The following is a 26,465-nucleotide window of genomic DNA, read 5'->3' on the forward strand; positions in this document are numbered from 1 at the left end:
ATGACTCTCTCTTTGTAGTCAAGTATATTTCTCTCATTAATTAATCTAAATTGATTATTGTTGAATGGTCTTGATTAATAAAAAGTAATTAATTAGCTTAAAAAAGGGTTGCCATCAGTGACTAAAAAAATATGTTTATGATTTATGTGTAACGAATAAGAGTTGTTTTTCTATTGTAAACGCTCTACAATAATTTTACCAAGTTGCCACCTAGATTAAATACAGAAAAAATCGCCTTTCCTTTATCTATTTTACTTTTCAAACTTAGATTTTTAAACACTTAATGCACATATCGTCCAGCTTCTGGCAACATTTTCTGTTCCACCCATGTATCATTTTCATCATCATAAATTTCCACAGTGTCCTTCAGTGCACCATCGCCATAGCCACCTATCGCCCATAGTGTCTGATTCATAGACAAGCCACAAATGCTACCGCGTGCCACATTCAGGCAACAAATCTGCGGGAAAACATTTTATAAGATTTGAGAAGCTCTCGTTGAGCTCAGTAATCACAAAACTCACTGTCGTCCATTTATTAGCTGACAAACTGTAGCGTTCGACCGTTCTCATTGCGCCATTAAACCAACCACCGATCGCATAAATATGCCCATTATGTACCGCCACCTAAAAATACTCGTTAAAGATGTTAGATTTTACCAACATTTAGCACTCACTCCAGGCCAACCGCGTGCCTCATTCATTTCCGCACATTGTGTCCAAATATTTTTCTTTGGATCGTAACGTTCCACAGACCGTAAATGTGCACGATTAAAGCCACCAATCACATAAAGTTTGCCATCCAAGACTGCAGCACCTGCACCGGCGCGGTGTACGGACATGGTAGCTATAGTCTGCCAACGTCCAGCAATCGTGTCGAACCTAGAAAGATGTGTGAACTGTAGACGGTCTCTTGGTCTTACTCTTTTTCGAAACCACTTACACTTCTACGGTGTTCAAAGCTTGGTATTTTTCATTCTGCCCTCCGCAGACATATATTTTACCATCCAAGCAAGCGACACTCATGTAAACCCGACGCTGTTCCATCGATGGCATTGGCTCCCAAGTTTTTGTACTCAAATTATAGCGATTGACATGATTGCTCGGCTTGGTATTACGTTCTAAGCCGCCAATACAGATGATAATATGATCCAATTGTACTACACAAAAGTTACTGCGCTCCAGTTTTATGTCGGTCCACTTCTGCCATTCATTTAGAGCTTTGCTATAGCGGATAAGACATTTGTCCACGTACCTATGCTGTATTGGGAATATATATTATGATTATGTCTAAACTCTTCATAAGCCCGTGTTCACTCACCTCTCCTCGGGTTTGTACAATGATCCAGTAGGTTTCTTCTTCGGTTTGTAGCACTTTGCGCGCCTTCGTGTAGCGCATTGTTATGGTATCACGTGCGCAAGGTCGGAGCAACCATTCTATAGCCTTGTTCACGAGTAGCTCACAGCCAGGCAGCGTATTTATATGTGAATATATGAAATCGACATCGAATTGTGTTAGCCGTAGACAGGCAATCAAATCTGGTAAGTGACATCTTCGTGTCTCCTCATCGTATCTATACCAACGTCGGATGGCCCAAAAAATATCCGCCTCCGAGCTTACATTCAAATCATCATGTTCAACAATACGCCTTAAGTGTTCGACGTTGAAGTCCAAGAATTCAGGACTCTTACACACCTGAAATAGTAAATGAGATGGGAGATTGTATAAATATTCTGCAAAGATGTTTTTAATATATAGTTACCTCCATGAAATTTCTGATTTCATATTCTGTAATACGTCGTCGTAAAATATTACACTGTTCCTCATTGTCTAGTAGATCCGCTCTAGCCAAGGTGTAGTCTAAAGAATTAGTTCCTTCTTCTTGTAAACTTTCCTGTTGATTTGTAGTCGGAGATGTTTGAGGTCCTTCACAGTATATACCTGATGTTGCAGAGCTCGAGCAATCACTGGATGAGCTACTCATCGTTATTGGTGGGGCGTACGGAGTCAATAGTCGATCTTTTGAAGTACATCAAACATTTCTGAGAAAAATAAAATAGTTTTTAGAGTATTTGATCCATGGAATAGATGCGAGTCTAGCTCAAAAGGTGGCCTCCAAAATTTGAATCCAGAAATTAAGATAGTTCCTCATGAAATTTCCAACTAAGTTAGCCAGATATATATTTAGATAAGAATTGGCAGAACGTATTCGTGGAATCTTCAATTATCTACACAGTATAGCAGCGCATTCTTCACTTATAAGCGTCTAAAGCTTCAGGGGATTTTTTCATGACCGGTTTTATTGTTTTTGCTTTTGCTGTTGTTATTTATACCACAATGCGCTTGTACTGCAGTTGTTCAGTACTTATTAATTAAATCGTGAGAATAATAAATACTTACACTTCAAAGCGTACACGACTTGACGGATTAACAGGTGAACTCATACTGGGTAATATTGTTGACGAGCTGGTTAAGCATTTATAAATTTGAGCTATTCGTGATAATTAGTAATGAGATCTCTTTTTAATTCCGGTAATAAAGGGTGTTTCATGCGGCATTTTAATTTTGAGGTTAAGGATAACCTTAAGTTCTGAGATGAAGCTCAGTGTCCGTTGAATGAACAAGGGAGTTAGCTAGAGGTTTCGAGTGTTATAAATCATATTATGTAGCAAATTTATATAAAATTACCTTTTATGGCTGGTTGTATCACTGATCTTTGGTAAACCGAAGAAAATCTTATTATACGGTCTCTCCATTTCTATCTCTTTTACTCTTTTCACTCATTGTTTTTATGCCTCTCTCTTTTATTCCCTTTATATCTCTCTCTCCTTTGCTCTCATTCTCCGCTCTTCAAGTGATTATTGTGTTTCTTCTCCAATCATTGACGAATGTTTCAAAGCTTTCTAACACCTTTGGGCGCCACTCAAAAAATAATCCAAGGGCTTTAAATCAAAGTTCTGTGCTTATCAAACTTAGTCTCTCATTTGAAGATGCTCTGCATTACAGAAAAGTAACATAACAACAACAGCAAAACAATACGTTCTAATATATGCGCTCTCATCCACCTACTTTCTTACCTACCTGCCTTTGGGAGTTTGTCACTTTCTGGCGTCTCATAAATAAATATTTACATTTACTTGTTAGAGCTTCGACATTGGCGCAAATAAATGCATTTATTGTGTTTTACAAGTCCCATAAAGCATTGAGCGCATTTAAGCCATTAGACAGGTGGGCGAAAAGAAATGTGGTTGGGAAATGATAAAAGCTCTGCTGGAACTTGAGTGCAAAAGAGGGAGTGGCTCCCATAAACGATTCGTGAGTAATTCTACTTGATGGATCTCGTAGCTTTACAAGAACTTCGCAAGGTTAGGCAAGCGATCTCTGAGGTCTTCTGAATATCTAAAAGAATGCGCTATCGGGGGTTAACTTTTTACAGAAGTGCTCTCTTTTCATCCATGTATCCGCTTGGATATTCTGCGGTCATAGTTTTTTTAACAAGTCAATGTTTTCTTCATAACGTTAACATGTCTGCAATTCTCAACCGGTCAATAAAATATTTTTGGTTAAATAAAATGTTCTACAAGATATAGTTCGTCTTGTGATTTATTTTGTGGTTAAAGAAGACTTGGTTTTTAAGCAAAAGCTCAAGCAGAGGTATATTCTGACCTGATAAAAGAAAATCTGAGTAACCAGTTTCCTACTGGCATCTTTTCTTAAGTTCTGCTACAACACTTTGCCACACTAGTCAAGGCATTTTCAACACCGGCGAAATTTTCCTATTCATTTGCTTTCAAGGCGTCTTCGCGCCTTCTCGAGTATAAGTGTTTGGCTGAAGTTGGAAATCGATTTTCTTGGTGCTTCACCTCTATTGTTTTTGTTTAGATTTTTTTTCTTCTTTTTTTCGTTCTTTTGCTCAGTTAGGCTATCGAACGTTCAACGACATCACCATGAGGCAAACTTTATTTTTCACCTAACGCGATGATTCTTTTAAGTGCGCTCTTTCTCTAAGTAGTAATATGTGTCTGTATGTGTAATTTTCTTGCATAAATTGAATTTATGAACAATAAATTATGCGCAAACGAATGCTTTAGGCTTGAAACGAACTTTCGGTCGAGATTTTGTAGGCTTTGAAGTAGGCGTCACATCGTCGGTGGAGTACACCGGTGTAGTGGCGTAAGTTTTAATGGGCGTCCAGCATACACACATTCTTATGAATTTTCATTTATTATAATGTACACGTGGCACTATTATTATTACATTTATCATAAAAGTCACTGGTTGGTGGCTGGTGGCATCTTTCTTTATACCTACATATACTCATATATTCTAAAACCAAATAGTTTTGTTTTTAGGTAAATTTTTGATTTATTAGCAGTCGCATAATTAAGACTTATTAAGTCGTCTAATAAGTGAGTTATATCGCGGGCATATTTGGAACTTCGTTGCAAATATTACGGCTGACACACGTATACACTAAGTATTCTTGAGTTTGAGTGATGAAATATTTGTTCAGAATGTCAAAAAAGAGAGTTTGTAACCGTGCTAGAACAATTATTAGCATTACATATTGCACTTAAAACTGCCAGGTTAACTTACAACTCTTATCTCATTCTTTCCTAACAGCAATAAAGCAAATTTCATCAAAACATAACAGCAAATACGCATTCCTACGTTCCATATTAACTTTCACAAGCATACATTAGAGTTTATTTTATTTGTTTCGAAAATTCCAAAACGTTCCTTACTTATTAGTACAAATCTGTTTTTTCCTACTGCTATTTACATTAGTGATGAGCGATATTGCTATTTTTGAATCACTGTGATTTCAGTGATTGCTATTTTTAAATCACTGTGATTTTATATTGCTATTGTGATCACAACAAAAAAAAACGAATTTATGAGAATGTATACTCCACATTTTTTTTTCATTTTTTACATTTACATTTTTATTAATTTTAACAATATCCAAAATTTACCTGCTTTTGTAATCACTATTAACTAATTAATAAATTTTGGGTACATTTAACTGCTTTTGTAATCACCGTATCCCAACTAAAATATCTACTGTGATCACTGAACAGTGATTGCTACTTTCGAACTGATATTGGTACTGAACTGTGATTGTTACTTTCGAACTAATATTGTAACCAAACAGTGATTGATACTTTCGAACTGGTATTGCTACTGAACAGTGATTGATACTTTCGAACTGCTATTGTTACAGTGCTTGAATTAGAATCACTGAACGCTATTCCTACAATGATCGAATTAGAATTACTGAACTGTTATTTCTACAGTAATCGAATTAGAATTACTGAACTCTTATATGTAATGTGATTGAACAAAAGCACTGAACTTCTCTATAGCTACTATGATCGATCTCAAATTACTGAACTGAAATTGCGATTGTAAATCACTGATATTTACAAAAATTGATCACAGTTGTTATATGTGATTTTTCAATCACAGTGAAAAAATCACCGGTAGTGAAATATCGCTCATCACTAATTTACATGCCATTTGAAACTTGATACAAATATTATTTGTTGATTGTAAAATAAAGATGTGTTTCGAAATTTCCAAACGTTTCTCTTCTCAAAAATCTTAATTGGAATCATCATATTGCTACATCTATTTAATTTCGACTCATCCAGAAATATTTTGAAAAACGAGCAATATTCATAGTGGTATAGACATCCCGCTATCATGAAACAAGTTCTCTAAGTTCCTTTGATTACTTCACAACTTTGACGTATTTTCTTTCACATCTGTCCGCTCTCCTTTTTGCATAAAATATACTTTTATAAACTACATCCTTACCCATCCACCTATTCTGTAAACGTTCTCACTTCCATAGCCACTCTCAGCTCGCCAATTAATCTGTTTGTTGTACATACTGATTTTCTATATAAATCCACCGATCATTAACTAGCGTCAACACCGACAACAACAAGAGACATAGCAGGGATTCCACAGAAGGTGTCAACAACAACATTTATATTATTTGTTGTCATTAGGCGTGGACATACACACTCCCAACAATTAAGTGCCCAATAACTCTAGGGTGTACCATGTACTTGTGTCTGTCTATTATTTGTCCATGGCTTTGTATACCTTTTGTGCTGCTGCAATCCTTAACATTCATTTGCTTTTGTTAGCTGTTGTCTACCACGACATTGCCCGCACACTTTTACTACTTAGCCGGGGAATTCGTGCACCTGGTGCGGTTGTTTTCCAGCCGTGTTTGTCGTCTAATTAACCCAATTAAATGAAATGCAAATACGGTGGTTGCTGCAGCATGCATACGTAGTTGGTACAGTGAGTCGGGATTGATTTAAAAATGTCCAGCCTCAGAGCTATAATGATCGATGAATATCGTGGAATTTGAGGCAATACTTAAGGGATCTTTTAGTTCATAGATAAGGAGAACCTCTGACTCTGTACCATTACAGTTGTACTGTAGCTTACACCAAAATAATAAATTTGTTATGGTTTCGACCTCAAATGTTAGTTACTAGAAGCCAAGTACATTCACTTAGTAATAATGAGTTATGTTAGCCACTGAGTTCGTTTGAGAAACCCCGAGTTGAATTAATCCTCTTGTCTGCGCCAACTAACCCACATTCCTAGTACCAATCCCATATGGATCGACCTTTGGACTTCCAGTTTCTGTAAAATTTTAACATTACGGTGAAGTTGCTATCTAACGCATTATTCTGAAATTTCAGTTAACTTTCAGTTGTTAATTGCTTCCAGTAACTTTTCCGGCTGTAGTCGACTTATCTGTATCCACGGTATTAAATCAAAATGGACGTTATCTGAATTCCAACTTTGGTAATCCATTCATCTTCCTCTGAAGCATATGTTACTTCTGATCACAGCCATATTGGAGACTATGTCCGCCCTGAAGCACCCATTGTAATACATGACTTTTTTGTAGACATATTTGATTCTCGTTACTTTTGTGCTCGTTTAATTTTGGCTGAAGCATTTTGCTACGGACCTTAATTAATGTTGCCGAGATCATTCTTCTTGGAAATATTCGAATCTTGTTAGAATCTGAGCTCGCAGTAATATTATAGAGGATAAACTACGACACCATCGAGCTTTTGAAATATTACTTTTCCGAATAAACTTCCAGAGTTTCTGGAGACCGGCACACTGTTTCATATCAACCCATACAACATCAACCACATCGACAAATTACTTTTCTTTGTTTGGGTGTCTACTCATATAGCAGTAAAGAAAGCCTGTGATCCTTAACATCAGTCTCGTATTACCTTGTGCTTGTCTCGTCTATTGTCTCTTGATTAATTGACTTGTCGCCGCCAGTTGGCCACGGATTTGTGTGATTACATACTTATACACATGTATATACAAAACAGTTTTCGTTAGCGCAATGAGTTTGCATTATTTCCTTCACCCACATTCATCTGCATGGCTGACTCCCAACACCATCACCCGAGCGCTTTGCCGCGGCGCTTGCAATTAAATGGAGCCACCGGTCACAAAACGTCATTCGAGCGCAAATCACTGCAATTTGTGTTGCTATTGTTGCAAAGCCACGATGCCACACGAATGTAGATGACAGGTCAGGATCGCGCAAGCCAGCTGTTGCGCGATTAGCACGCCTCGCATGCTGGCACCGTCTGCGCCGGTGGCTTTGTTACCAGCCGCGTATCGCTTTCTAGCTCATTGCTTGGCTCGTCAACGTGCAATTATTTTCATTACTGACCGCATAATCTGCATATCAAAGTCATGTAAACATAACACCTAACACCGTTATCCCTCGATACCTGTCACCCTTCACCCGCTCATCGGTCGTTTGTAGTGTTTGTCGCTTGGAGCCGTTTAATATTACAAAATCGCTTTCGGTAGTGGTTTAATACACCGCACAAATGACGCTCAGTTCGGCTTTACATCGCCCCCAGCTGTCTTACCATATGCATAGTTCAGTGACTAGCTTTCTGGCTGACTGGCTGTCTACTGTGGCTAGTTGGCTTAATAGAAGGTATTTCGTTTACTGTGTCAGAATTGAAGTAGCCGAGTTCAAGAGCTTGTTACATTGATTGGCAGTACAAACTAATTGGAATATCATATTTTAGTTAGACCTACTGTTTTCGTTATTCTAGTGGACTTTATTCCGAATATATTTCTCAAATTGTGTGTTATGTTAATAAAATTAAATAAACAAATTGCATAAAGTATTCGGCTATACTCGAACTTAGCCCTTCCTTACTTATTAATATAAAATTTGTTAAATATTTTTGGTAGTCAGATTTTCTTTTCACTTTATTTCATATTGAAAAATACCCTTCTTTTACTTTCAGCTTTACAAACACAAAAAGTAATAGACAAAATCATGACATCGAGGTCGCCAACTATGCACTCCATCATTGAACACTATTGATTTCTATGCGGACGTGTCAGCCATGCGTGCACGAATTATCCCAAAGGGATGATATAAATGTGTTTTAAAAATATATCAAAAAGAACTTGTCTGCGGACTATATGTTTACTATATATTGTATGAAGAGCATGCAACAGCTGAATGCGGTAAGTCAAAAATATAAGTATTTATTTAGTTTTGTTTTTGAAAATTTTGCATGGATCTTTTTATTTTAATATTTGTTACCACTGCTGTTTTTGACCATAAGATCTTGCCTGTCCTCAGGATTTAATTTTTGAGGCACTAAGTGGGTATCGTGGCTGCAACAACCCTGTAAAGCTTCTTACTAGAGTTGTATTCGGTTAGAAAGTTCTCGCTAGTCTTTAGGGTGTGGACTATGTAGACATTGCCCGATTGGTATTGGCTTATCCGGTTTGCTTAAAAGTTGCCCATGCCCATGCCCATTTTCAAAGTTATCTGTAAGGAGGCTAAACTGAAACAAGTTAATACTTCCTGGTAGAAACGGTAGGTTAAAGACTGTCCCGCGATTTTGACTTCAGTAAACCAGATGAACTAGTCTATATCGATAGATCTGATCTTAGCAGATATGTGATGGACCAAAGAAGTTTTGGCGCTAGGAAGAATATAGCTGCAATTCTCTAAGTATACAATATCTATTCGTTGAATTCGTTGAAATTATTATCAGAATCTTACCTAGAAAGTCTACTCTTTACCTCGTGGAGCTCTATGAAATCAGTCTTAATACTTAATTCAACCGACGGTAAGTCGAACGAAAAGTGCAATTGAAATGAAAATAAGGATTTTCCCTTTATTTCATTTTGGATAATCACTGGAACTAATCTTGTTAATGGTTAGGCTTCCGAATTGCAGTAAAATTATTTCTATCTTAAAGTCATCTAGGACGTACGCCTAAGCAATACTGATATCATCTGCTGCGTTCCTAACGATTTTAAAATACCTATCCACACCGACCGGAGTGCTTAGTAAGTTCATGTAGGCCAACGAGGAAAGTAAATAGAAAATAACAAAAAACTAAAATAAACTAAATTGGTGAAGAAAAGAGAAAAAGTGTAATAAATTGAAAATTAATAATAAAGAAAAACAAGCCAGAGTAGAATCAAAAGATTGATTTGCATACAATGAATAAGTTCATGAAATGAAAACCATAGCTTAGTTCCAAAGCATACCTGTAACCGTTGTACAAACGAAAGTCTATATACCGTTATATGTACTTATAGGACAAAAAAATATATCAAATGTTTTCTCAGTCTCAGTTTTCATTACGCAATTCTGCTCATTTGTATTTTTCAATCTACGAATCTTTAGAGACTATGCAGAGAAATGCCCACTTCGTAGTTAACTAACTAGCTGTGTGTAGTAAATCTGTGCAATACTCACGAAAAAATATAGTTTTTATTTTTCTGATTACATTTTTAAATAACTTTTATGACGAGCATATGTATATCTGAGCATCTGTTTTTTACCATTGTCCAAAGGCTTTCAAAAAGAAAGACGGACCTCATGCCTATATCGCTCACTATCAATTTCATATTTCCTTATTGCTTGTGGCTTCTATTTCGCCAGCTTATCAATAAGCTTCTATGAACCTGCCAAACCTGCGCAGGTATCCTTTCTGCATGTTTAGCAAATTTACCACATTCGTAGTCTATCAATTTATTTAAATTCATATTATATTCTGAAATTGACTGTTGAATTATTCATGCAATGAGTTGTGGAAATAAATTTGAATGATGGGAGAAAGATTTTGGTGGGTAATTGGTGGTGAGCTACTGACGTTTTTCATAAATGCAATGCTAAGTGGACCGTTCATATACCCTGCCAACAGTAAATGATACAGAGAAGACATCTAAACTATGTTTTGTCTTGATATGTATGTAGTTTGAATAGTCAAACTGTGAAGTAAATCACTTCAAAAATTCCTCGAGGATTCGTGTCTCTTCAAATGGAAAAATCGGAATTCGTCTAGCTGGATTTACAACTGAGCGCATATCCTTTGAAGTTCGACAAATTTAACAAGTTCAAAAAAATTTGGAACGTTTTCTGTCACAATTGTTCAGACGAAAAATTATGAACGAATTACCCAGAGGTCAATATCATGAATTTTATTTCTATAGATCTTACTAAATATTGCCTTATTTGAGCTAACCGCCCTTTTATTAAATTTAAATTTAAACCGCGTAATGGTCGTAATTGGTCGTTCGAGTTTTGGAAGTAAGAATAGAAAGACAACATATCATTCTCAAGGAATGCCTGTATATGATTCGACGAAATCCAGTTTTTATCATATTCCTTCCTATCTTGTTAGAATAGATTTCTGCTTTGGTAGTATAGGATGTACTTATTTTGAACGGGAACCTAGAAAATAAAGACTTTTCGTCCCTTCATCGAATAAATTTCCGTCCGTTCAAAGAATTTTTACGGAGGAAGGAAGAAAGGAAATGTCTTTGAGGGCTCGCCCTTTACACAATGACTTTTAGATGGCAGAGGCCACAGTAACCCGCCATTCCTACCCGTGAAGTCATTTGTGAAAAGAGCATTATGGTATGAGATATAAACTTAATGTTCGAAGAGTGGAAATTCGGAATATTTGCAGAATTTTTCCTAACCTTTTTGTACCTTCAAATAAGCAATAGTTTGAATATGACAATATATTTCCATAAAATATAGACTTGGCAAGCTGTCTGTTTCGAAATAAAAGTATCATTAGTAAAAGTCTTAATTTTTAAACCGCCAAAGAAGACATTATAATCATTTTTTATGGCAAATAGATGTAGAGTCTCGCTAAAGAAAATTTGGAAGTCAATAAAAGATCAATGCAAATATAATTAACTCAGATTTTGATCTGGCAACACCACACTTATCAGTAGAGTATGTATATTGCTCTTGCCAAGTACGCTGAAAATTCGAAAACTTAAATACACAAACGCACAATCAGTACAACAACAACAAAGTCTCATATTTATTATATTACAAGTATGTGTACCTACAGCCTCGACTGGTGGTGGGTATTCTAGGCAGCAACACATTACTCATACGCCCAGCTGTATGCGAATGCGTTCGATCCGATTAAAACTTTCTACTGCTGGTTGCTCAAATAAACAAAATGTCGCTGAGGCAACAAAAGAAACAACAACAGTAGCAGCGTCTCTGGGAGCACCAGCAATAAGAGAAATATTATGAAAATTAGGGCATATACAAACTCGTATAGGAGAATCAACGACAACTACAGCTAAGAACAGAAAATATTGCCAGGGTTTTATAAAAAAAAATGAAAAAAAAGCAGTAGTGCCTAAAGGCAAACAAAGATAGCAATTACAGCTAAATGGCTAAAGTTTTTTCACACAAGTCTGACGCTCTGCGGTCTGGCGTAGAGTGGATATGTGAATTTAAGTGATTTTTTTTTGGCAATCGAACATATGGACATTGTCTGCCATTGAAAACGGAACTAATTTAAGAATACTTAAAGTCTAATTTACTGATCAAAGAACTGTGAGCTTCGATATACGTAAGTCACTCATAACCATCCACATATTGTGTTTTAACTATCTAATTCAAGTTTATTTAAACTGAAGGAATATAAAGGAAGTAGTTGGTTTTATCTTTGTAGAAACTATCTCAACGAGGAAAGACTTTTTGTTGTCTCTCTTTGATTCAGACTCACAATGAGTTAATTATGTACTCTCTTTCTCTTCCTACCTCTCATTTCTCCTCACTTTGCATATTTGGCAGCAATGAAATTAGCGAAATTATCCCATTACTGCTCGCTCACAATACTTACTCAAATTCTTTAACTTTATTGGAGCGTTTGCCTAATTTTCAGCCTCATAACTTTTTTGTGCGTATTTTAATTAGACCTTAAGAAAGTTTTTTATTCAGATGCCGCACTGACGAGAGGGATTCCTTTAACCATATTGTGCTTGAGCTTAGCGCAGCTAAAACACTAGAATATATACGTATATACCCCGAACAGTCACATAAATAATACACAACAACTGGCTGGCCTTTTAATAGTAAAGTCGTCAACTCATTTAAATTTTCGGCCGCGTCACTTTTATGGCTTTTATTTGGTGAAATGAAAAATTTCCGAGACTTTAGTATGCAAATAATCAAAATCACTTAATGAACGACATAAATATACATAGGACCAACAAATATACACACGCTTACTTGTACAGTTATTTGAGAAGAGTGGTTGCAATTTGAGTTTACGTTGAAGTTTTAGGCGAGAAATCGCTTAGCGTGTGCGCCTTAAGGTCCAACGCGTCTGTTCTGTCCATTTTAAGTGTCCAAATGGGAATCGTAAAATCTAATAAGAACGATAACAATTAAATTTGCGTAATGCTTTGTGGCGAGTCTTGGCAATTTTACTATAACGGAAGTCAAAGGAAATGGGTTAGCAATTCATATCAATACAATTTATGTCAGTGTTGGAATTTGAATTTAATTTGAGTGCCGTAAGTTATATTTGAAACCTTTTTTAATTTGAAGCTTTCAAGTTTTGTCGTGGGCTTTAATAAAGCTTTGTTGGAAGTTCGATTAAATGAGTATATATTTTTGGATATAATAAAAAAGAGGCAGTTGAAAAGGAGCTTAAGCATAAAAGCTTTTAAAAAGCTCTCAAAGAGAGGCAGAGTTATTAATTGCAGGTTGCTTGTGAAGCGGTCGTAATAATTACCAAACGTTTTATGACGGGAAATAACTCTGAACATTAAGAGCTTTTAAAAAGTTCTCTGTCAAAATTTTCATTAACAAGTTATTAATTGTATCTGTGAACCGATTTATCTACAACGGTGAGAAACGTTAAATAAATCTGTCCTTTAAAAGCTTTTAAAAACCTCTCGCTCAGAGCTTTTACTGAAACGTTATTAATTGTACATTATGTGTAAACAAATTCATCCATCAGTCAGAGGAGAGACAATCCGAAGTTTTAAAGCTTTTAAAAAGCTCTCAGAGTAATGAAAAGTTTTAAGTTATAGATCGTGAGATATTTCATTCAGGGTGAACTGCAATCCATAACATGATTTTATGGGCTTATTGAAAATATTCGAGTCTTTAATTCCAAGAGGCCATAAAATAGGACAGGGAACCATATTTCTATAAATTTAATCACTGGATTTCAAATAGGAGGAAATGTCATTCACGACACGATCGCCCCATATCATGTAGGAGCTGATATGGTTTGATATTGGAGACTGAAGGTGCTCCGAGAATGAAGTACGGAATAAGTTCCTTCCTAAGGGCTTCCACAAGAGTGTATACTTCCACAAGAGTGAGGCTAAAGTTCGATTTTAGGCGCTAGAGTTTATTTGATACAGAATATAATACAATGTTGATTCATTAAGATCTGAAGTAAGTCCTGAGGTGAGGACAACAAATTCTTTCTCAGTCCACTCCATAAATGTGAAACACTTAAGTTTAAAAAATTCATTCAATCAAAATGTGAGTTCAGTCGAACAAAAATTTCATTTCTTAAATAACACAAAATCTCTGCTAAGGTTAAAGGGCAAGAAACAAATTACCTAAACAGCAGAAATGTTACAAGTATCTTGAACATATGTAGGCATTTAAATGCATGTATGCATACTTTCATAATCACCAAGCTTGGCAACAAGCCGCACACTAGCTTCGGCTACAATGTAACATTTCAGTCAAGTCAACAGTGAAATAAGCTAAAGAATTTTTGAACACTATTACAACAAGAGTTTCAAATGGTCAGAATTCACATACACAACACGTATGCACTGAACCAAGGCTGTATTATACAAACAATTTGCTATATATGTTGAGCAAGCAGGAACCCTGAAGGAAACACTTTTCCCAAAAACAATATTGATTTAGAACAGTCCGCACAGTAAGGGTATTCTAAATTCAAAGAAGACAGAAATTCATGGCAAAAAAAAGAAGTTGAACCAGTGTTCCATGAAGTCGAAGGTTTATTGGACATGATCTCAAAATGTACTGCTTAAGATTATCGAGTGAAGTTTATGCGAAGTCCCAGACGGTGAATAATGATAATCCAACTGTAAAGCCAATGAGCGACCATTGAAACAGGTGGATGACCTTGAGGTTTATAAGAGTCGAAGCAGTCTAATGGCTACTAAGGATCAATCGAGATACATTAGTTGGATTCCATAAGGTATAGGATGGAACTAAGGATTTGATGTATTTAAAAAAAAAAACCAAACATTTATTGGACTACTATCCTAGTACTAGGTCTGAAATCTTCGGATATCAGGAACTTCATCAAAATCTCCTTATCTTATACAGAGTTTAATATGGAAGAATTTCTCGGGTTTCAAATATCAGAGCAGACTGTATGAGCTTTGGTCTTTGGAGAAATTTAAATTGATCGAAAAAGAGTTCAGAGAATGCCAATGATCGGATGAAATGAAAGATTAGATGAACTCAAGATTGGAGCTCTGGTTTTAGAGATCTCAAATGGGACTATGATAAATCTGCGATCTAGATCTCCTTAGAACTCAACGAAGAGAAGTGTTTCCTATATCTTAGCTTTGAGTGTTCTATATAATATGTCGTTGATTTCCTATTGGCCATGTCTCGGTTTTAAGAGATCTTACATGATAAATCTGCGATCTAACAGACTAGATCTTCTTAGAACTCATCGAAGAGCAGTGTTTGCTATATCTTAACTTTGATTATTCTATATAATATGTCGTTGATTTCCTATTGACTATGTCCTTTACAAATCCCACCATATGGACTCACGTCCATTCGCTCAACACATCTAAGCATAAACAGTTACAGGGCATACAATGTTGCAATTGCAAATTATCTACAAAACACCGTACAGAATTTTGATAAGCAACTAAAGGCAAGAAAATGTCAAAAAGCACAATGTTTACGTGAGAGAGAGAGAGGGGGCGAGCATGTTAGAGGCGATATAAAATCAGGAAAATTAAAATGGCAAAACGTTAAGTGTAGTATTTTGACCTCTAGCAACAAGCTGCAGCATGATGTCATAGCAAGTTGGTGGATTAAGCACACAAGTGACTGGAACTTTGTAACAGATATACAAAGGTAATTTTACTAAGTGGTGATCACTGTAAGAATTGTGTGTATGTGCTGTGAATGCGAAGGAGAGTGGAGAGGATGAAAATTAACTAGGATATATTTAAAGATTGAAGGAAATATGAGATGTTAGAAACGAAGTTTTTGTAAGAATATGAATGATTCGTTATATTTGGAATGGAAATGAAACCGAATGTGGAACCGGGGACGAAAATCAATAATAACTGTTATGTAAATTTAATAACGAAAGGAAATACTATTTATTCAAGCGTAAGCGAACCATAATTGGTTACAAATGAATACCGAAAATAATTCAAATACAAATTTAAGTACTATTATGATTAATCATGCGAATTTAAATACGATTATGATTATATTTATAATTACTATTGTAATTACTCAAGCTTATTCGAATGAAAGTGCGAATTAAGATTACAATATTCTTGTTGAGGCGAATATTTAATCGAATTTGAATAAAAATTCAAAAGTAATTATGAGTAATCATGTATACGACTACCACTACATATGATTACTAATACATATGAGTGTATGTAAAAATATAACAATATGAAACCAAATACGACAAAATGCGACCAAATACGAATACCAGACTCTCCTCCAGTGATATAAATATTATACCGAAATCGAATTTTCATGGTATCTACTACTTATTTATGTAGTAAATATCACAATGAAGATATAAATTATTTAGAATGCACATATTCGCATAACATATTAAGCTCACTCTTACATATGTAATACTTGTAATTCCATTTACATACTCCTGCGAATATCTTTTCCGACTCGCTGCGTTAAAGTTAGTATTCAATTTGTGTTAATAAATTTACTAAGTAGTAATTGAAACTTCCGTTAAAATTACACAAGATGACAGTACACAATATCTAGAATATAAATCTACATCCTGCTTGGTTACATAATTATAAAAAGACAGCATACATATGAATGCCTACAGATGTCTATATGTTTATATAATTCAACGTGGAAACAGCTTTGACATTTTACACCTACATACATACATCACTTGCTAACATCCTTATTTGTCACTCAAAATAAATTACATTTACAGCAAGTGTGTCAAGCGTAAATTGAAAGTGTTGACACGAAATTTTTTGAACAGGGTTGCAATTTCACTTAGTATTATTATGTTAGTTATGTCTTATGGTGATTTCAACAGTTTATATAAGTTTTTATGAAAGAAAAAACTGTTCCCATTAAAGAAAACTGGAAGCAGTTGATACATAATTTGTGATTATTGTTATTTATGTTCACATGCCCAGTTTTTAAGGGGGTATTCTGGTGTAGAAGCGTAAATTTTAGGTAATTTTTGAAAGGTCGTAAAAAAGGCAATTAATATTTTTACTATCCATTTTTTTATTGGTTGTTTATTAACATTCAAAGAATAAAGAAAAAAATTAAAAACTAAAAACAGTGAAAAATTGAATAAATTATGAGCTGACGGAGTGGGGGCTTTTGAAAAATTTTCACGTGACCGTACCCATGATTTCGACCCTCCTAGCAATCTGAAACCAAAAAAAAAAAATTATTAATCAAGAATAATGTCGCAATATCCAGAACTAGGGAAAAGTTTGAAAAAAAATTTATAACAAAATGGCGACTGTTTAAAAAAAAATTTTTTTTCGACCACTTTTTTTGACTGTTTTGAATTTTTTAAAAATAGTAAAAATGAAAATTTGGGGATGGGCCGAGTTCCAGTTCTAAAAATGCCAATAAAGAAGATTCCATAAAAATTTCAAGTAAATCGGTCCAGTAGAACCTGAAGAATCGTGGGTATCGTACCGAAAAACACAGTTTTGAGAAAAACGCGTTTAAAGTTTCGGGTAAAGTTTTTTATAGTCTAAGTTCCGGCCGAACCAGGTTATGCCAGGTCAGAAAAATGCTTATATCTCCGAAAATAATTTAAATTTTGAAAAACCCTCTCGTATACATATTCTTGAATAGTTAAACTTTGAAAATATGAAAAAAAAAATTTTTAGAATTTTTGGAATTTCTAGGCCAGAATACCCCTTTAATAAAATAGCGCTTTCCTAAAACTGTTCTCAATAATCAAAAACTGTTTCCATGACAAATATTTCTATCCAATATTTAATCGAATATCTAAGAAAAAAGCAATTAACTCAATGAGGAAATACAGGTGTAGATATGTCACACACCTTTTTTTAATTCCAGAAAAATGATTATTAGATAGTATTTAACCATAATTTATAAAATAACATTTATGTGCGACTGTTGCTAATAAAACTGTTCCCAATGTGTATAACACCGTCCGCAGCAAATAAATTCGCGAGTTTATACAGACTAAGACTTTCTAGAGTTTTTCATTTTAATTTCTTATATATTTTACAAGTTGTATTTGAAAAAAAAACTGTTCCCACTTAGATAGAATTTTCAAATTCAAAGAAAGAAACTGTATTATAGATATTTTGCGTTTAGTTATAGTAGAATAAAACAATGGAAGTTCGAAAATATTGTTCGCTCTACATAAAGAACTGTTCCTACTTTGCTGAATCTAAAATGAAGTACTAAAGCTTATAAATTCAAACATAAAACTGAAGATTACGGAAAGCAAATGGTGTAAGATCTTAGCCTCAGAGTGTCTTTTCTCAGTTCCACCCATTTTTAGCCATATTAAATATTTTCCTGCCTTCCATGTGCATATAAGGACTAAATAACCTGCTAAAATTTATTATATTGTGCAATATATGTAAATTTTTTCTTCCATTGACTCATTCATAATTGCCTTTCTCACCACAACATGACGTGCTTTGTGTCCCGGCACCTCACACCGTCCAACTATCTTCATAAAGACTAATTAATTTTCCTGTCATCATTGTAGCTATACACGAAATTTTGTTATTGCACTTGTTGTTGTGGAATTCTACTCTTCGTAGAAAGTTTTGTCATCTTGCTGTTGCCGGTTTCCGTTATTGTTGTTGTAGTATCGGTTATTAATATGGCCACTAAAGACTGAAAACATTTTTTATTAATATATTATGTCTTCGGAGACAAATCAATTTTGAACATCTGCTGAGGTTGTTGTTAACAACTATCGTTTAACAGATTTCTTGTTGCATAAATTTTACAAATATGCGAAAATTAAATTTAATTAATTGAAATAAATGAAAACATTTTAGAGCTAGCGATAATTTAAAGGAAGTTGTGAGCGGATGTGATTTTGAAAATTATTTGTGAAGTAGAAAAGTAAGGAAGAGTACTTTAAGTTGCACTTGTGCTGAGCATAAATCACTAAGGGACAAAAAGGTTTCCAAATTGATTCAATTTGGTTCAAAACATGAGCGCTTTGAATCACTATGTTTCTTCAGTATGTCAGTACTCGGTCTTCGACAAGAAGAAATGCGGCAAGAACCTCTATTTAAAGTATCATTAGAATCACCTAAATGAGACGAAACTTTCATCATTTATTGGGAAAGGTGGAACAAATAGTTTATTATGTCAATTTATCTTACGTATTAAGTCTAGAAGTCGAATTTTCTTGGAATCATTTGAAAAGAACTGGAATTTGATTTCGCGGAAAGTTCAAGAAATGTTCCAAATTATACCCATGAAAGGAATGTTGTATACATCCTGAAACTTACTTTATAAAACCGGTCATAAGAGAGCGCTTTACTTACAGTAAGAGGTTTGAACTAGACAATACTGAGATGATTACATTTTCATTCTATATTCTTAAAGAAAGGTTAATCTGTATGTACGTTAAAACATTGAGTAAAATCATGGACACTTTCACATTTTAAGAAGAGTCGAATTGGTTTTGTCTGGAGCTTTTGGATGATTTTGGATTTCAGTTCGATCGATTCGATCAGTTTTAATTGGATTCGATTGCCTGACGATAATTTAACATGAAGCCCATGAAGAATTGTCCTAATCATTAGCTTTGAAAATGCATCATATACGAAGACAACTTGCGAGCTCATATGAACCCGTCACATATTAAGCATGTTTCTTCAGCAGTATAAAGACTATTGATCAGCTTCAATATTCAAGCAAGAAGGAACAAGTAAAACGGAATAGTAAGAAACTCATATCAACACAATTACTAACCAAAATCACTCACTTCTAATGAGGTTGTTCATACTGGTCTTCCCATCATCAAAAGAGTCTCACACGTCAGCTTATCCCCTAGTATTTTTATTAGCTGCCTAAAGCAGTTTGCTTTGACTAACCCCGCAAGCTTGTCATTGAAATCTAAAACTACCGAAGAAATAAAAAAAATTAAATTAGTTTCAACACACATACATAGTCTCTCCCACAAATGGGCGCTCCTATGGCCAACTGACTGAGTGTTTGACTAACTATCTTCCTGTCGACGTTGATTTTCTTACATACACCAGCTTCGCAACAAGCTGTCTGACCAACTGACACGTGACAGTGAAAGGTACATCAACGTTATGTCAGTTACGTGAGCTCACGCCCTCGGTGTTCAACAGAAAGGCAAAAAGATGCCGCAACCAGAAGAAGATAAGTCAACATTACACATTCATCACGTTTCCATAGATCAAATGTAATTCAAAATTTTGCTGTGATAGAACTGGTAAATTTACACAGAGTTTGAAAGGAGGACTGAGGAGAGAAGAGCTTGATTTGCATGTCGCTAATAACAAATAAAATAGATTTTCATTCTCTTCGGCACACACAAAAATAAAGGTACTTTACTTACGGAGGTAGCTTTACTAGAAGGGTACGCAAAAATAAAACTAAAGCAATAATGTAGTTGTGCCACGGTTTAAATTAATAGGTGTAGTCAAATCCGGCACGTTTCCCATTACCTTCGGTATAATCAATGCGTACAAAGCTCGACATGGTATGACGTTTGAGCAGTTTGAGTCCTTTTCAGTAGTGGCTTTTTTCTACCAACATTTGTAGTTTGGGGTATCTTAACATGCTTGGTATTATTCAGATATGAATTTAATATGAAGATTACCTTTAGTGTTGGTAAGCTCTACTTAATTTATGGATCACTTCATGGACGTGCAATCAGGATCTTAAAAAAGAGACAATGAAATAAATCAAATAAAAAACGGATTAAAGGAAATAACAGACCAGCGATATTTCTATTGAGGCTCCGAAGAATAAAATGTTTCAGATATACTTTATCAGATAATGTTTTCCTTCGGTTAATCGTTTTTCAGGGGTATGGCATAGGATAAGAACGGATAAGTAAAATTGATATATATTGTTTGGATAAAATGATGAATGGGGTATTGTCGGATAAAGCATGATATGACAGAAAACAATCGTTAGATAAGGAGAAGGTAGTTCAGTTTGGAAAAAGGTCGTAAAGTTTGTATATGGCTTATGATAATTACGGCTAATTTAGACAGAGAGTAATCTGTGTTCCGATGATGATGAGATGAAACATAAAATGATTTGTGGAGAACATTGAGGGTTAGAATACCCATATAATTGAGGGTTTCCAATCGGATAAGGTTTTAGGACGATAACTATCGTTATAATGGTCATATGAAACATGTTAATATGTCCATATTGGTCTGTGAGCCTTTTTACTTTAGTCACGATCTTTCGGTGGTGTGCTTTACTAGACACCAGCCATGTGCATCGTTATGTTGGGACTATGTAGATTAGATTAATCAGACCCCTATACCTATTATGAAAGGACAATTATAATTTCTATTGGCCTTCCTCTTTCTCGTCCCTCATTCTAAGACGGTTTCGACAATATTTGGTAATTGTTAAAATATGCTGTAGTCGATGCTTTGGTTCAGAACGTAATTATACTGACAACAGTGTTTTATTCCGATAGATGCAATGTTTTTATTTATTGTTAAAATGGGTTGAAGTTCCCAAGTCTTTGTAATTGAACCAATCAGGTACGCAAATTATAAATATTCACCACTTCAATACTTATACCACTACTGCCTACACCAAGTCATTTACGGTATAACAGCAAATAAACAAGCCTTTGAAGTCCTTTGAAGCCTCTATTATAAATTCTTTTGCCTTTTTTTCTTTCTCGTCCCTTTTCTTAAGACGGTTTCGACATTATTTTGTATTCGTTAATAGATGCTATAGTCGAAGCTTCGGTCCAGAGTGAAATTCGGTACCAACAACGGTGTTATTGTTCCGAGAGATATCATGCTTCCATTGATTGTGAGAATTGGTTGAAGCTTCTAAGTTTTTGTAATTGAAATCATGTCAATCATGTACCCAAAGTATAAATATTCAACACTTCAATAGAGCATATAATACTGGCTAAACTTTGCGTGAAAGAAAACACACAAGCCTTTGAAGCCTCTAATGTCAACTTTCTTCTTGAGATAATCACCTCTTTGACAAATTTAGTCTTGTCATCGCATGTTTGTATGTCGTATACTATATACGTATTTTCACACTTTACAGTTACATTATTTCGCACGTAGCATAAATGAACCTGATACGAATCTGTTCCTTTTTTCCTCTCAATCTTCGCACATCAGTTCAGTTTATTTTACGAGTAAAACCCAAACAAACAAACACCCTTCAAACACAATTGTCCCGCCCGTTTGCAGCTATTAACCATTCCATGCCATACCAAATCACTTGATTTCAATTCAATGGATTCCAATATTACATTCCAAGCCTCGTGGCATTCCCATATACGTAGTTACTACTCATTGAGTCATACATTCTCACTCGTTCATTCCTTCGCTGGCTCATTAATTCATTCAAGCATTGAATTGCACAACTTACTGTTGAATTGTTTGGATTTCCAATTGAATGAATTGAAGTACCCGTTAGATGTTAGAGGGAGTCAAGTTATCGAAGTACACAGGACCCACAGTCATATGAACTCACTCGAATGTCTATTTAGTCCACCAAGCCAACTCCATTTGAGCGCGTGCAGCTGTTGCAGTGGTTGTCGTTGTTTTTGGTTTTGGTTGTTATTGCTATGTCGAATATTCAATATATTTGTCGAATTTCTGAAAAATCTTCAAAATCTGTTGGCATTTTCATTCTATGTGTGGGAGTTCGCCAATTGGTTTGAGTATGGAGTCATATACTGCTGTTGTGCTTTTCTATTTAAACACCCGAAAGTTGGTAAATTTGTAGTTTTTTTTTAAATGTGTCACTTATCTAGTCCTGTTAGTAATTTCGTCCAAGTTTGTAGATTTTTTGATGCATTCCATCTATAGTATGGATCGTTAATACCAAAATCCACCTAAATAACTTCTTTCATTCTCGTACCAAATTATAAATAGCAAGACCTTTGAGAAATAAGAGCTCGGCCTTTATTTAAGGGTGATCGTTTCTGAGCCCAAACTGGGTTTTGATCATTGTTATGTCGACAGAGATACTGACCAAACCCAATTGAGAATGCCAATCAGATCACATTTGATCTGAATAATCTCAATGACCACCACCGTGCCTTAGAAGAAACATAAGGGTTGTATCAGCTCATGCCAAATATGTTACTAACAGTTCCTTATAGAGGTTGAATAATAATAGTAATTGAATAGTCGATTTCCGCAAATCCACTCAAATACCGATAGCACCTCCGATTTATGTTTTAAATCACTCCGTTAAATCTCTTTTGATCTTGTTGAGGAAATAGAAAAGATAAAAAGGATCCTCCGGAGTGTCGGAGGTGTAGTCCGCAGGTCACTTCTTAAAGAACGTCTCGAGATTCTGTTCAGCTACCGTATATAGATTCCATTTTGCATCCATCCTAAACTACTGGTTCTTCCTCTGACCTTAATCTGTAGCTGAGACCCGGATTCACACATGGGTTACTAGCAACTTCTATGAAGTTCTAACTATAATTCTTAATAAAACTTTAAGAACTTTTTCTTTTCAAAATTATATTAAACACAACTTATTTAAACAATCACATTAACTTAAAATATATAATCCTTTAACAATAACACTAACCCCAATTGCACAACCCTCCCCTCATGTTATAACTGATTCTTTCGCTTACGTCCCGGTCGCACCGTCAACACGCTATGCGCCAGCACATCATCGATCGCCTTTCCAGCTTTACTCGCCGCCAACAGACGCCGCTCGTGCACCTTCCGATGCTTCGTCAGATGATCGGAGCGTGCAAAACATTTCATACAATAACTACACTTGTAGGGTTTCACACCCGAATGCGAACGCCGATGGCGTGCCAACTCATCGGAACGTGAAAACTTCCACGTACACGCAGGCCAATCACAGGTGTAGGGCTTTTCACCCATATGACGACGCAGATGTGCCTTCAAGTGTGCAGGTTTCGCGTAAATCTTATCGCAATTGTCAAAAGTGCATGGATAACCGGCGGCGGCTTCAGCTTGGCCACTGGACTCATGCGTGCGTTTTGTAATCCGCGCTTTGCGATGCAGTTTGAGATTTTTAGAGCTTTCGTGCAGAAAATGGTCGCAGGTATCAGTGCAAAGTGGCGTCTTCTCGGGTAGAAAGTCTATGAGCTCAGGTATTTCAATGTAGTTATCCAAGAATTTCTCCTCCCACTCAGCCATCTCACGTGTTATGAATGCAGCCGTCTCGAACTCCACTAGAATTGTGGAATCTATGCTAACGGGACTACTGTCGTTATGATAGTCCGCTTCACAACAACTCTGTGTTGTCAAAGTTTCGTATTTTGTAGGTTCTGCAGGTGAATTAGGTGCAGGATGGTTTATTAAGACCTCTGGTGGCGAATTCAGCTGCCGATCTAAAGAAAGCTGCAGGTGTTGCTCGTTGTTACCTTCGCATTCCGTGTAGTCTGTGTTCGTTTTTTGCTCCTCATATGTATTGTAGTTCGCTTCCGCTATGTTTTCATTCCAATCCGCATGCATATCCACGAGCGTTTTCTCACTAAGCGTTGCAACAAGCACGTAAGGATCATCCGCGCAGGTGAGTCGCATGCTGCTTTCATTTGTTTGTTCTGCGCAGCAATTGTAACTGTAAAGCGGCGGTCCACTTCCCTCTTCGCCACCGATATCCGTCCAGTTTTCATGCAGCTGCGTGTCATTTAAATCGCTGAATAGTTGTTGGAAACCGCCAGCGGCGAAGAAATCCATTTTTGGACGATGAATATTATCAAATTTGTTTTGTGTTTTTGGTGAACTTCCGCTTTAGCACTTCTCACTTTGAGTGTTGCAATTATAATGATGTGATCTCGTGCTGCGTTTATTGTTTTTAAACTGTGCTCTCGTTTCAATTTTTATCTACTTGCTGGTCAATCAATATCGCCAATGGCATAAATGTAGATCGTAAGCGCAGTCGCAGTCTCAAAGTCAGTCGCAATTGAGTACCTTATAGTATAGGAAACAAAGTTGCCAGATTTATCAAATTATTTTTTGTACTATTTTTTTAATTAAAATTATTTATTTAAGATGTACTCATTAACCAAAAATTTATTATTTATAAGGGGAAAAAATGTGTACATTTTTTATTTGAATTTGAATTTGAATTTGAATTTTAATATTAATTTTGATTTTAATTTTAATTTTAATTTTAATTTTAATTTTAATTTTAATTTTAATTTTAATTTTAATTTTAATTTTAATTTTAATTTTAATTTTAATTTTAATTTTAATTTTAATTTTAATTTTAATTTTAATTTTAATTTTAATTTTAATTCTCTATGAAACTGAGGTTGCCAGATTTTGGAAATATCAAATAAATATAATTAAATTAATTCTTTTTTTATATTTTAAATATACAATTTTTTGATTTGTAAAAAATAAATATTTTATTACCGATTTTATTTATTATTAGAATTACTATATTTTTTGTAGTTTTGTATTAGCTTTTTCAAAATCTGGTATCTCTGCTTCCACTCTTTCTTATTACTATCCAACAAAACATTGATTTCAATTTTTTGAATTTTTATTTTCATTCTAAATTGACCATACAATTGTACTAAAACAGCAAAACATAATTAATATTAACGCATTTCAATACATTTTTTCAATCAATGTCAGCAATATGCGAGCTCATTTTTATTGTGCTCATTATTGCCACTTCCTACACATACTTATTTGTTTGTGTATCAATGATTTGTTTTACTCACAAATTGTCAGTTTTGAAGAAACACTTCAACACAACAACACACAAATACACTACTACTAACAACAACAACAATCACAACAATAAATCGTACGCGATACAACGGTGTCGCCTGCCACACAATCCTTTGGAAATAATTAACACATTCGACTTTGAACGCTATCACGTCAACACTTGCATACGTCAACAACGCATCAGTTGCTACGGCTCATTAAGAACAAGCTCAGCAGCTCAACTCTGCGCGGTATTAGCATGCTCTTGCAACGCTTTGTGCTGCAGCACGCAGACCGCAGCTGCTTGGCATGAGCTGTGACGCTGCCGCGCGCTTCTTATCACTAAAGTCTGGCTTTTGGCTGCGTACCAAGCGGTGACAGGCCACCAACGTGTCAGTGGCGACAACGAGATCATCAGCAGCAACAATAACAAAAATAACATTTGATAAAAAATATTAAAATAATGTAAAAGCATCATTGACACTGTTTAAAAATAAATTTTGTTGTTGCTGTGTATGTTTATATCTCTCATTGTGTCTATCATAATACCTGGAACCTCAAATTTTGCCAGATGTTCTCTTTTATTGGAATTAGAACATCAATTTTATCAATATTTTCTGGAAAAATTATTTTCGACACGAGACATTGTTTAGTGTGGTTTTTGGGTATTTTGATTTTGGGGTTTTTGATCTTAATGTATACCGTATGTTCATAAAGGGGGTATAATTGCGATCATTTCGATTTTTTGTACAAAGCGATTAAATTGTTTATGAAACATTATGTAAAAATCTCTTTAATTGACAGCTCATGAACCCTGGATTCTCGACTCTCGTTTGATTCGATTCGATATTGGTGGCTTCATTATCATAGAACCTTAACGAAAATCTCCTCTTAAAGGTCTTATTCACATCTTAAATATTATTTTAGGAGCAGAAAACATCTATAAGTTGGATACTGCGGTATTG

General features: G+C 35.2%; 3 protein-coding genes across 3 annotated transcripts in view; all 3 read right to left on the minus strand.

The window, feature by feature from the left end:
• Nucleotides 1-26,465, minus strand: part of LOC128922222 (circadian clock-controlled protein daywake-like) — a 205,704-nt gene that overhangs the window by 15,080 nt on the left and 164,159 nt on the right. The window lies entirely within an intron of this gene.
• LOC128921932 (kelch-like protein 17) lies at nt 239-1,984 on the minus strand. Its single transcript, XM_054230973.1, has 6 exons — nt 1,763-1,984; nt 1,321-1,695; nt 943-1,259; nt 677-881; nt 525-626; nt 239-460 (listed from the first exon to the last, which is right to left on the minus strand). The coding sequence occupies exons 1-6, from the start codon at nt 1,982-1,984 to the stop codon at nt 281-283; spliced, it is 1,401 nt and encodes a 466-aa protein (XP_054086948.1). The 3' UTR covers nt 239-280.
• Nucleotides 23,413-24,611, minus strand: LOC128922213 (zinc finger protein 836-like). Its single transcript, XM_054232009.1, has one exon. The coding sequence runs from the start codon at nt 24,514-24,516 to the stop codon at nt 23,413-23,415; it is 1,104 nt and encodes a 367-aa protein (XP_054087984.1). The 5' UTR covers nt 24,517-24,611.

The sequence above is a fragment of the Zeugodacus cucurbitae genome, chromosome 5 (genome assembly GCF_028554725.1).
Source record: "Zeugodacus cucurbitae isolate PBARC_wt_2022May chromosome 5, idZeuCucr1.2, whole genome shotgun sequence".
Taxonomy (NCBI): domain Eukaryota; kingdom Metazoa; phylum Arthropoda; class Insecta; order Diptera; family Tephritidae; genus Zeugodacus; species Zeugodacus cucurbitae.

Bases quoted from the DNA above. Each gene is read 5' to 3' on its own strand.
- LOC128921932 (XM_054230973.1), bottom strand. From the start codon at position 1,984: ATGAGTAGCTCATCCAGTGATTGCTCGAGCTCTGCAACATCAGGTATA. The intron at 627-676 runs GTGAGTGCTAAA...GAGTATTTTTAG, and splicing joins AGGCACGCGGTTGGCCTGGA to GTGGCGGTACATAATGGGCA. The intron at 461-524 runs GTGAGTTTTGTG...GTTTTCCCGCAG, and splicing joins CAGCTAATAAATGGACGACA to ATTTGTTGCCTGAATGTGGC.
- LOC128922213 (XM_054232009.1), bottom strand. From the start codon at position 24,516: ATGGATTTCTTCGCCGCTGGCGGTTTCCAACAACTATTCAGCGATTTA.